Source organism: Chiloscyllium plagiosum, unplaced genomic scaffold, assembly GCF_037043375.1.
Source record: "Chiloscyllium plagiosum isolate Xiang-an unplaced genomic scaffold, Cpla_swu_hap1 HiC_scaffold_51, whole genome shotgun sequence".
Taxonomy (NCBI): Eukaryota; Metazoa; Chordata; class Chondrichthyes; order Orectolobiformes; family Hemiscylliidae; genus Chiloscyllium; species Chiloscyllium plagiosum.
In genome coordinates, this window is record NW_028270189.1 from 1,475,297 (window position 1) to 1,487,509 (window position 12,213).

Sequence of the window (12,213 nt, forward strand, 5' to 3'; positions counted from 1 at the left end):
GAGTAGCTGTCAATGGGGACTGTCAGTGGCAAACAATGGGAACTCTGATTTCTCTCCACAGATGCTGCCAGACATGCTGAGCTTCTCCAGCAATATCTGTTTTTGTTTCCGATTTACAGCATCCACAGTTGTTTCAGTTTTGATTAAAACAGACAATGTTGAGTTGACCATGTTTGTATGCACAGAGAATAAAAGTGCACTCCCACCAGCTTTGTATGATGCAGGATTCATATGGTAGACTGCTGCAGCAGACTCACTTTAGCGGGAGAGAGAGGGAGTGAAATGAAAGAACAGTGCAAGAGAGAGAAGGCTGCAAGATGGCTCCAGGATGGGAAGATTTTCTTGCTGTGGGAGACTGCAGAACAAAGGAAGTGTGTGATGGATCGAGACACTTTGTTGTTGCTTACCAAGCAGGAACAGTGATGGCCCGTAATACTCTGCATTGCTGATGATGTGCTTTAGTGAGGTAGGCAGGGACCCATCCATTACTGAAAGGTAAACAGCACAGAGGAATTACACAAATGCTTCTACTTAGGGTTAAAGTGAACCGACAGAGCTGACACTATTGTGGGAACTTCTTTTCATACATAAGTTGTGGGAGCAGCTAACGCTTAGCCATTTTATTGCCCATCCTGTAAATTACCCTCTTGAAAGTAAGGGTGAACCATCTTGAACCGCTGCGGTCCTGGAAGAGTTGGGGGGAGACACTTGCGGTACTGTTAGGGACAGTGTTTCACCTGAAGGTAGATGGAGTTTCATGTTACAGTTTCAGAATTCCTGTGACACAGTGGTAGTGCCCCTACCTTAGAGATAGGAGGACCAGATCCAGATTTTTCTTTAATCTCAAAAATTAAAAGAAACAGACAGACAGTTTTGTCACAATTTGAGTGGATGACAGGTCACACTGGAGGGACTTGATCAGCCTTACTCCTGTTGACTGATAGATGTCAAAACGTTGGACAATCTGCATTGCCCAATTGACTGAAAATAAACTGTGGCTCCCAGCAGCAAGCTTTTAACTGTCCTCTGAAATGGCTTAGGAAGAGATTCTCCTTACAAAGGTTTACAGACATGAGGTTCCCGGTCCTATAAAAGTGAGTTAAATAATATTGCTGAAAGAAAGACGGATCTTTTCATCAGGACACAATCGCAAGAATACCAAACAAGTGAATAAATGCTGGCATCGCCAATGATGCCCACACCCAATGAACTACTGAAGCACAAATATTTATGTCAACATTACCTAAACTGCTTCAAACGCAATTAAGTCTTTTCTTCAATATGAAGAGCTCAACTGCATACAGCTCTCTCAGTGCGGTCCCACCAATACCCTGTACAAAACATCCCTAGATTGATGCTCAACTCCCCAGGTATACAATAAACAATTCAATTTGCAGTTGCGTACTAACTTTTAATGATTCATGTGCCAAGACACTCAGGCCCCTCTGCCCTGCAGAGTTGCAGTCTCCCTACATTTAAGTGACAGAAGATGGGAACTCACTCATCTGCTTCGCTTCTGAAAGATAGATTGGCCTGAAAACAGAAGACATTACCATGCCGAATGCTGTCTGAGAAAGCTGGATCTTGAATGGCCTTCTTCAGGAAGTTGAGCATGGACTTCAGCAAGGCTGCTCGCTGCGGGATGCACTGAACCCCTGCACAGAGGAGAACAAAAACATTGTATTTATGTCAAAAGCATTCACCATCTCAGTGCGTCTCGATGTATTTGGCGGACCAAGATATCATTCTTTCAGATCAAGGCTGCCATTTTACTCTGGGGGACATAATGGCCAAACCGCACACATCAAACTCCCACAAAGACAGCCACACCATTCTGAGGAGATGTTGGCTGAAGGACAGATTTGGACAGACGTCCTCTTGTGATGTTGCTGTGGCTTGAAAAGGTTCTTCTGTCACAGAATCATAGAAGCCCTACAGTGTGGAAGCAGGCCACTTGACCCAGACAGTCCACGCCGACCCCCTGAAGAGCATCCCATCTAGACCCAGCCCCACCCCTGTAACCCTGCATTCCCCATGGCTATCCCACACATCCTTCAACACTATGGGAAATTTAGTATGGCCACTCCACTCGAACCTGCACATCTTTGGACTGTGGGGGGAAACTGGAGCACCCTGAGGAAACCCACACAGACACAGGGAGAATGTGCAACTCCACAGAGACGGTCACCTGTGAGTAGAATTGAGCGCAGGAGGCAGCAGTGTTAACCACTGAGCCACTGTGGCACTCCTCCTTTTGAAGAGAGGTTGAACGAGAGACGAAATGAGCAGTCTGGGGTAATGTAAACTGCTTGGGAGGGCCTTGGGATTTTTTTTTAAAAGAAACAGCCTGAATGGGTGTGGCCAGCTCTCAGATCAGGATCTCTGGGCTTTGGTGTTTCTGTAGCATCAGAAGTTGTTGGGGTTTCAACAGAATTGAAAGTTTCAAGGTGAATGTCTCCTGGCTGCTACTCTCCCTGAATTCTCTCGATGTTTATTCCTCCTGGATTGGAGAACAACAGGTGAGAATTTGTACCCGAAATTGCCTTTTTGCCAAGGGGTGTGTTTATGGGATATTACATTATTGGAAGTTAATTAGCAATAGTTACTGTACCTATTATTCGGTTAACTTTTCTATCGAGTTAAATTATTCTAGATTCCTCTTTCTTTGGTTGGTTTTTAATTTGAACTTTGAAATAAATTGTTTTACTTAGAGTCAAGTAGTTTGACCAGTCACATAGCACCTCACATCTACCTTTGTATTGTAATGCGCAACCTTCTCAAAACTTTGAGGTGTCTGGTCCGGTCTATAACACCCTTTCAGCATGCACAGAAGAGGGAGGATACCAACAACCCTACTCCACATCTAACCTATCTTACCTCAAGACATTAACCGAGGCAAAAGGGACAACTCCTTCAGCCTGCTCCTGCCACACAGTCATACCTAATGAAGGAGCAGCACTCTGAAAGCTACTGCTTCCAAATTAACACGGTCAGACAGTCAAAGCACCTAGCACCCTTACCAGCTCTGGGTGGGTAACTTGGGGCAGCACCTGGCCCTCGTGACTCTACCTCTGGCCTGGCCTCAGATGAAGTCGAAGGGCCGGGACTGCTCTCCATCACGATATCTGAAACTATGAAAGGCAGGTGTAAACACTGGGCAGCAAGCAAAGGGTTTCCAGAGGATACACCACGCTCCAGGACATGCGAGTACTTTGTTAACAAAGCCCATTATCATTTAATCGGGCTTCTCCACTCCACCCACCCCTTATCTTGGAAGAATTACAGGGCGGCCCACTCAAGGGGGAGACCCACCACACTCCTCTCAAAAACATTGAGACACGTAGAAAATCTGCTGAAAACTTCAAAGCTGCAAAGCAACCCCCAAAGAGAACAGCATCAGTGAGGACCTCAATAACGACAAGGTTTCAGGAAATCGAATTGCATGATGGCCTTGATAGCCAGACGATTGGTGCAGGGCCACAGAAGCCCTATCACAACTGGGCAAAGCTTTGCTGAGAGCACGCCTGGAGCACGGGGCATGCTTTACATCTACAAATTTAAGGAAGGATTCACTCACTTTCGGAGGAGGCTTGTAGCAAATGCCCTATCTCCAGGTGGGAAGGCCCGGGTTCAAGTCCCAACTGCTCCAGAGGTGCGAGATAACAGAACGATTAGAAAAAGATCTACCCTTGCTTTGTAGGTAGTACAGCAATGGTTTGGTAAGTTAGGAAGAGGTGAAAATGTGTTGCTGGAAAAGCGCAGCAGGTCAGGCAGCATCCAAGGAGCAGGAGAATCGACGTTTCGGGCATGAGCCCTTCCTGAAGGGGGCCTTGAGTAGATTATTCTCTGGAGTTAGAAGAATGGGATGTGATCACGCAGAGACAGGCAGGGAAGAGACGCGAGCGACTGTTTACACGACACTTTCAGGATAAGTAAGCATTTCCGTGGAGTGTGAGCACGGCCATGAACCATATTCAGCTGAACCACACAGGAACAGTTTGCTAGATGGCACGGAGTGCGAGGGCATGTGCGAATGAGGAGGACTCATTTACCTTAGCAGAGAGGTCAGTGACGAGGAAACACAGATCTAAAATGATTGGGGGAAATGTTCAAGGGAAGAGGAAAACAGACTTTTCTTTTAAAACCCAGAGGGCTGTAGGAGCGTGGAACTCAATGCCTGAAAGGGTAATGGAGGCAAAAACTCTCAACACCACAGAACATTTCGAGGAGGTGAATCAGTTAACAAGTCCAGAAACCCCGAGACAACATGGGTGCCTCAGTCAAGCAGGATACTAGAGGGCTGCTGGGTACATACATGGCTTGGAAAAATCAAAATGCCCAGTGCACCAATACATTACCTTCAGAATCCGTTTCCATCTCCTCACCCTCCTGAGTCGTGCTCGATCGCTGAATCTTTGGCTTAATGACAAAAGGACACTCTTTCCTGCAAATATCAACTTCGTGCTTCAAAGACAAAGAGACGAACAATTAGTCACCAGGCAACTTCCAAAGTTGGAGCTAAAGCACATCAATGGAACACAGTAATGGGAGCTTTACACTGCATCTAACCCCATGCTGCCCCAATCCTGGGAGTGTTTGATGGTGGACAGTGTAGAGAGAGCTTTACATTTAGTTTAAAACAAGTAGGAGTTTCAATCTGTATCTAACTCTGTGCTTTTTGGCTACTAACAATTTGGCAGAAATAGAATCTTACAGCACAGAATGAGGCCAGTCAGCCCTTCTGCCTGTTCCACGTCTCCGAAAAAGCTGCCCGTTAAATTCATTTCCCTGTTCTTCCCTTCACATTTTCCACGCAAGGAAGGAGGCCCATCCCATTCAGCTCCTTCTTTGTCCCAAAATAACAGGAGGCCGTTCTGCCCCTCCTCAAACATGTCACCCAGGAACAGGAGATTGCTGTGGTTCTGTTCGCCGAGCTGGAAGTTTTTGTTGCAAACGTTTCGTCCCCTGTCTAGGTGACATCCTCAGTGCTTGGGAGCCTCCTGTGAAGCGCTTCTGTGGTGTTTCCTCTGGCATTTATAGTGGCCTGTCCCTGCCGCTTCCGGTTGTCAGTTTCAGCTGTCCGCTGTAGTGGTTGGTATATTGGGTCCAGGTCTATGTGTTTGTTGATGGAGTTTGTGGATGAATGCCATGCTTCTAGGAATTCCCTGGCTGTTTTTTGTTTCGCTTGCCCTATAATGGTAGTGTTGTCCCAGTCAAATTCATGTTGCTTGTTGTCTGCGTGTGCGGCTACTAAGGATAGCTGGTCGTGTCGTTTCGTGGCTAGTTGATGTTCGTGGATGCGGATCGTTAGCTGTCTTCCTGTTTGTCCTATGTAGTGTTTTGTGCAGTCCTTGCATGGGATTTTGTACACTACATTAGTTTTGCTCATGCTGGGTATCGGGTCCTTCGTTTTGGTGAGTTGTTGTCTGAGAGTGGCTGTTGGTTTGTGTGCTGTTATGAGTCCTAGTGGTCGCAGTAGTCTGGCTGTCATTTCAGAGCTGAAACTGACAACCGGAAGCGGCAGGGACAGGCCACTATAAATGCCAGAGGAAACACCACAGAAGCACTTCACAGGAGGCTCCCAAGCACTGAGGATGTCACCTAGCCAGGGGACGAAACGTTTGCAACAAAAACTTCCAGCTCGGCGAACAGAACCACAGCAACGAGCACCCGAGCTACAAATCTTCTCACAAACTTTGAACGGGAGACTTTTCAGCATCCATTCAGAGAGATCACGGCCGATCTGGACCAGAACTCCATCCCCTTGTTCACATCCCTCAATGTCCTTGTTGAACAAAAGAGATCTTCCTAATTCCTGTTAAAATGTTAGCCTTCAAACAGTTCTTCTCATCTTTTTGTTTCTGATTAGATGTCAACAGGATTCACCTTCTTGAAAGGCTACTCCAGCCTCAGAGCAATATATACCAGCAGCAGTGTCACACAGCAGGTTAGAAAGCCACGTACCTCTAGCCTGTTGATGAATACGGCCAATCCACTGTGTGACTGGAAGGCTGCCATGTCGAGGTTGGTGATGAGGTCAACCACTCGGACAGCTCTGGTCACAAAAGTGATCTGATCCTGCTCATCGCCAAGATACTTGATAACCTAAGTAAAGACAAAAGGGGAAGGTGAGTACCAATAAACTAACTCCCAGGTCTACTGTTACTCGGCGCACCTTCCAAGAATGCATGCACTGCATCCTTGCATGACATTGTTGCACAGTTCCTTCACTACACGTCCGAAGGATACAGAGAAACTACACTACCACTAGTGAGCACAGCTCACAACTGGATCACTGGGAGCCATTTACCTGAGCAGCGTTCAGGTTAAACCGCCGACGAGAGCAGGAAGGTTATGGTGGGACTGACAAGATGTTTGTTAAGCAGTGTACGTGTGTGTGCGTGCGTGCGCGTGCAGTTCTGCTCACCATAGGAAGAATATGATTTCACTAGAGGGGATACACCTGGATTTTACCTGGCCTGGAGAGGTGTGGATACCAAACGGACTAAACAGGTTGAAGTAGTTTCATTAGAGTAGAGAAGGCTGAGGGGGTGCTCATTGAGGTGTACAAAATGATGAGTGGCAGATAGGAAGAGACTTTCCCGCCTTAAGTGGTATCAATAACAAAGAGGCACAGATTTAAGGTTAAAGGCAGGAGGATTAGAGAGGATTTAATGAAGAACTTATCTGGAACTCATTGCCCTAAAGGGTAGGAGAGACAGGAACCATCACAACACCTCGGTATTTAGATGAGCATTTGATACACCAACTAGAGTGAGGGGTCATAATTTTAGGATAGAGGTAGCAGATTTAAAACAGAGATGAGGAGAAATTACTTCTCTCAAAGGGATGTGAACCTGTTGGATAGACTACCACGCAGAGTATGGCAGATGACAGGACAATCAACAAGTTTAAGAAATGGAGTTGAGGCCAAGCTGAAATGGTGGAGCAGGGCTGAGGGCCTGAATTGTCTACTCCTGCTCCTAGTTCTTCCAGCACAAGAACAGAAGAAATAGGCGGAGTAGGCCATCTGACTCCTCGAGCCTGCTCCACAGTTCAATAAGATCACGGCTGATCTTTTCATGGACTCAGCTCCACTTAACTGCCCGCTTACCATAACTCTTAATTCCTTTAGTGTTCAAACATCTACCTTTGCCTTAACAGCATTCAAAGAGGTAGCCCCAACTGCTTCATTGGGGAGGCAATTCCACAGGTTCACAACCCTTTGAACAAAGAGGTTCCTCCTCAACTCAGTCTGAAATCTGCTCCCCCTTATTTGGAGGCTGTGCCCCCTAGTTCTAGTTTCACCCTCCAGTGGAAACAACCCCCCCCTGCTTCTCACTTATCTGTTCCCTTCAGAACTTCTGGAAGATTGCCCCCTATTCTTCTCAATTCCAACCAGTATAGACTCAGTTTATTCAATCTCTCGTCATAAGCCAACTCCAGAATCAATCTAGCGGATATACTCTGTACCCCACCCAGTGCAATACATCCATTCTCAAGTAGGGAGGCCAAACCTGCACACAGGTACAAGGCTATGGGCCGTGTGCTGCCAAATGGAAATAGATTGATGGGTGCTTGAAGACCAGTATGGAGACAATGGGCAAAATATAACATACCCACATTTCTACCCAGCCTCATGTCCACTACACAATTTAATATCCTACTGATATTCATCAGTTAAATTTAACAACCACACCTTTGGTCCCTGCATCCAAGTTATATATAAAAATTAAAAGTTGTAGTTCTACTGATCCCTGTAGAGCTTGTTACATTGTGCTAACCAGAAAATGATCCATTTACATCTGTGTACCATGCGCCAGCCAATCTTTGATGCAGGTCAATGTATTCCCCCCCGACATAAAGGTATGCAAGTTTCCAAAATAACCTTTGTTGTGACATCTGATCGGGTGCCTTCTCCGTGTATTACCCAATTTCCTTTTTTTGGAAAACTACAACTGAAGCTGCTTCGGCTGTGCTTTCGTTCAGTGCATCCCAGACCATAACTCGTTATGCAATCTTCTTTTCAGGTTAATCAGCTCTTTTGCCAGTTAGTGAGGCAGTGCACATTGAGAACGTCAGTGGACAGCAACCCAGAACTCCAGGATCATGTTCTGGGAGCCGTGCTCGCATATCACCACAGCAGACAGTGAGAGCTGAATTCAATAAAAGACCTGAAATAAAATGTTGCCCTATCGTCCAGTTGTAAAGCCTATCTGGTTCACTAGCATCCTTCAGGGAAGCAATCTGCTGTCCTTACCCAGTCTGGCCTAAATTCAACTTCAGGCCCACAGCAATGTGGTTGACCTACAGGGTTGGCAGGAAATGCTGGCCCAAACAGCAACGATATTCCTAAATTTTGTTGCCTAGAACTGGATAAATGGATCCAAAGTATCAAGGTAAAATGCGGAATTACAGAGGAACCTCAATTATGTGAACAAGGTGGGCAGGCACTATTTCGTTTGGACAATTGATTATTCAGTTAATTGATTCAATGCCTCTCCTCTGGGGCTCAGGAGCTTTCTGAAGTTTCCTTTGTCCTGGCTCTGCCTGCCTTGCTCCCTCTCTCTGTCTCAGGGTTTGTTTCTGAGCAGACACGCACTTGTGCGTAAGGGACCTGCAGCATTGGGACCTGTGAGGGATCTGCATCGGATAATCAAGCCAGCATTTATTGTCCACCTCTAATTGCCCAGAGGGCAGTTAAATGTCAATCACATTGTCATAGGTCTGGAGTCAAATGTAGGCCAGACCAGGCAAGGACCGCAGTTTTGTTCCCTAAAGGACATTAGTGAACCAATTGGATCTTTTGGTCAATCGACAAACAATTCATGGTCATCATTAAGCTCTTAATTCCAGATTTTTATTGAATTCAAATTGTCATCTGTAGTGGCAAGACTCAAACTTGGGGTCTCTGGATTAGCAGTCCAACATCAATCCCACAAGGCCATTACCTCCTGCATCTACCCGAGCAACAGGCAGGCCACCTAGATCACTACTCAATTTGCCACAGCCAAATGTGGACAGTGGCAGCAGAAGCAACATCTCCTGGCAGCGAAAGCTAACTGCATCTGGCATTAATTCTTGCTAGAGCTCCATCCAAGTACTAACTAGGCCAGAGTCTGCCTGGTTTGGGATGTCAGGTGCTTTCAGTGGCCTCTCTTTATAAAGTACCTAATGAAAGAATGCTCCTAGCCTGTATGACCCAATATAATTAACAATAACACGAGGGCTAAGGCCAGACCAGTGATCCAGAGAGCGATAGTCTGGCCTGGCAGCAATGCCTTGCTGAGCCTCCAGTAAAGAACCTACCTCTCTACCAAGCTCAGAGGGGAACAGGAAGGCCCTCAACCTTCCCCCGTGACACAGATGTTTTACCTTGAGTAAAGCTTCCATCATTCCACAGGAGACTAAGGCTTCGCCACCAGCGTCATAACTGGCCAGGTGATACAGAAAGGAGAACAGTGCCGTTGCAAACTGATGAGGATATGGCTCCATCGATGGATCTGACAGCGGTGGGAAATTTTAGAAAGGAAAGACACAATTAGTACTCCATGTCCTTCTGGTTTAAACCTTGTGGCTAACTGCTCAGTGGGAGGAGCGAACTGCAGACAGATATTCAACTGGTGAGAAATTGTCCAATCATTTCAAACACACCCAGGAAAAGCATGTTTAAACCTCTCGCCAAATGGAGCAATGAACTTTGGCTATAACCAGAAGAGTTCAGCTCCAACATCAACGGTAACTACAGAGAAATACTGCACCCAAATTACACTCCCAGCCAATGAACAATCTGTATTTATACAGCCCCACCTAGCTAGCAAAAGTCCCAGCATGCTTCCTAATAGCGCAAACAGAACGGGAAAAGCTGTGTAAGGAGAGGTTAACATGTTGGACCAACAGTTCAATGAAAAAGAAAAAAGAGGAGCTTTCAGGAGCATCTTACGGCAGGGGGTAAAACAGGAGGAATTCCAGAGTTTCGGTCACCAGGTAGCAAAAGGCCTGGCTGACAATGGCGGAGCAGTGGAGGTCAATGATGCTACAGAGGTCAGACATGGAAGAACACTGTCCAAGGATTTGGAGAGATTTTGGAAGGACAAAATATGTCAACGCAGGCTTAGAGGGCTGATGGCCTGTTTCTGTGCTGTACTGTTCTTCATTCTTTAGATGGACGTGAGAGATAGGGTGGGGCAAGGGCACACAGGCATTTAAATATGTAAATTTTAAAACTAAAATCCCTGATGTTTGATCTACAATCTAAGCTTACTGGCGTCTCCTAATCCTCAGCCAAAGGTCAGAGATGACGATGGCCAGAGAGACACTGCAAGTAAAAACGGCATTATATCCTCACGTGCTTTCGAGAGCACATTAGCTGATGTCTCGTAACACAGGTCATGCTATGTTGAGAGACAAGCAGCTTTCACACGCGGGGGGCAACAAATTATCAGCACCACTCAGATGTCATAAAAATTATGTGAAATGAAAAGATGGCCTGATCTGTGGGCCTCATCTGTGTGACAAATCAGTCAACATTGTGCAGTAAATGAGTCCTGACTGCTAGTTAAAACACTGCTAAACTGATTGGTTACAGAGCTGTAAACAAATGCCCCACTGCAGTTGTCGGACACGAGCCAAAATTTCTCTCCAATTTCAGTCGTTAATAAATTAATTAGCGCTGACATTTCCCAACTCTGCCAGTGATGTGTTGCTTCACTTTCCTCTACCAGTGCCAGGAATTCCTCCCAGAGTCCCAGGTAACTTGGCAGCCGATATCCTGTTGGCTGAAACAAGGGATGGACGACCAAACCCGACCTGGTTTCTCACACCCGACCCCCTGCCACCCACAATCGAGGCGGGCAAAATCTCAGTTCTTGCACCAACCCGGTCCCAAGTCTGCTGCAGCTGGGTTGCCTGGCCGAAGCTCCCATGACACTCCCCCTCCCAATTTCACTGGTTTCTAGGTGTCCGCATGAAACACACAGGACTGAAAGGCACGTTTCGAAGAATGCCTCAGATCATAACCAAAAGCCCACCCCAAAAACCAAAACCTGACTTTACCTTTCCTCTCAAATTAGCTCTCAGTCAGAAACTCTCACACTGCTCAGTCACTAAACCAACGAGCAGAAAAAGAGGGGATGTTTCAACACACTCACCAATCATGGCCTGGATGCAGTTCCGTACCAGCACCGGGAGGAAGCCATGGTACGATGCTGTTCCCGTGCAGTCTATAATGCTGCTCAGCTTGGGCGTCCTTTCCAAATGAACTATCGACGTTAATGTCCTCAAAGAAGCAGCTTTAATATCCTGGGCAAGAGTGGAAGAGAATGAATGAGGGGAGGGAATGACTTTCATTTAAACCACCCGAAATCGTGACCGGTGACCCATCATCTCTCAACTCTGCTGGTTTCAGATGCCTTCGCCAGGGCGGCTGGGGATTTAACCCTCTATTGGGGCCAGTTGCTGGCTTGGGACAAGGAACCTCGTACCATAGTTTTCAGTCTGCCTCCATTGGGTGTCTGGCACAGGGTGAACACAGAGGCAAGCTCCTAAGATGGCTGACTCAACATTTCAAGGCAGCCCACCAATTCATGTGGCGACCCAAATCCCGTCGAGGCACGAGGGATTGGTAGGGTCTGCTCAGAAGTCACTAGCTGCAGGAATTCCAATTGCCACGCAGCACCAGGAGCCGTAGGTCCTAGCCGGTGCTCCATTGGTCTCCAAACGGATTCGCAAATGCAAAAAAATGGATGACTTTCCAACTAAAAAATGTCTAGGCTACTCTACACTGTTCCTCGTAACAACTCACTGCAGTTAATAACATGTCCTGCTGGAGCACGTGTCAACAAACAAACCTGGAGCAGGAGGAGGTCACCAGGCCCCACAAACCAACTCCACTTAATAAGATCGAGAATGCTCTAATTACTCCACTGTGCCACCTCGGCCAGACAACCTTTCACCACCCCACCCTGCTCATCAAGAATCTATCTCCACACTAACGCTCTGCTTTCCACTGGCTTTTGTGAAACATGAAAGGGTTCAGAAAAGATTTACAAGGACGTTGCCAGAACTGGAGAATTTGAGCTATTGGAAGGCGCCGAATAGACCGAATTGCTATTTTCCCTGGAGCGTCGGAAACTGAGAGGTGATTTCAAGGTTTATATAATAATGAAGAGCGTGGACAGGGTACATAGATGAAGTATTTTCCCCAGGGTAGGG

The 12,213-nt window shown here is 46.6% G+C and overlaps 1 protein-coding gene across 12 annotated transcripts in view; it reads right to left on the reverse strand.

The window, feature by feature from the left end:
* The window catches only part of huwe1 (HECT, UBA and WWE domain containing E3 ubiquitin protein ligase 1), a 229,529-nt gene that overhangs the window by 145,177 nt on the left and 72,139 nt on the right, over nucleotides 1–12,213 (reverse strand). For all 12 annotated transcript variants that reach the window (XM_087985269.1, XM_087985271.1, XM_043680073.2 and 9 more), the window contains 7 exons: nucleotides 11,151–11,301; nucleotides 9,376–9,503; nucleotides 5,965–6,105; nucleotides 4,359–4,464; nucleotides 3,021–3,131; nucleotides 1,554–1,655; nucleotides 408–488 (listed from right to left, as the gene is read on the reverse strand). In XM_087985269.1, coding sequence (XP_087841395.1) covers nucleotides 408–488; nucleotides 1,554–1,655; nucleotides 3,021–3,131; nucleotides 4,359–4,464; nucleotides 5,965–6,105; nucleotides 9,376–9,503; nucleotides 11,151–11,301 — 820 coding nt within the window. The remainder of the gene's footprint in view (nucleotides 1–407; nucleotides 489–1,553; nucleotides 1,656–3,020; nucleotides 3,132–4,358; nucleotides 4,465–5,964; nucleotides 6,106–9,375; nucleotides 9,504–11,150; nucleotides 11,302–12,213) is intronic.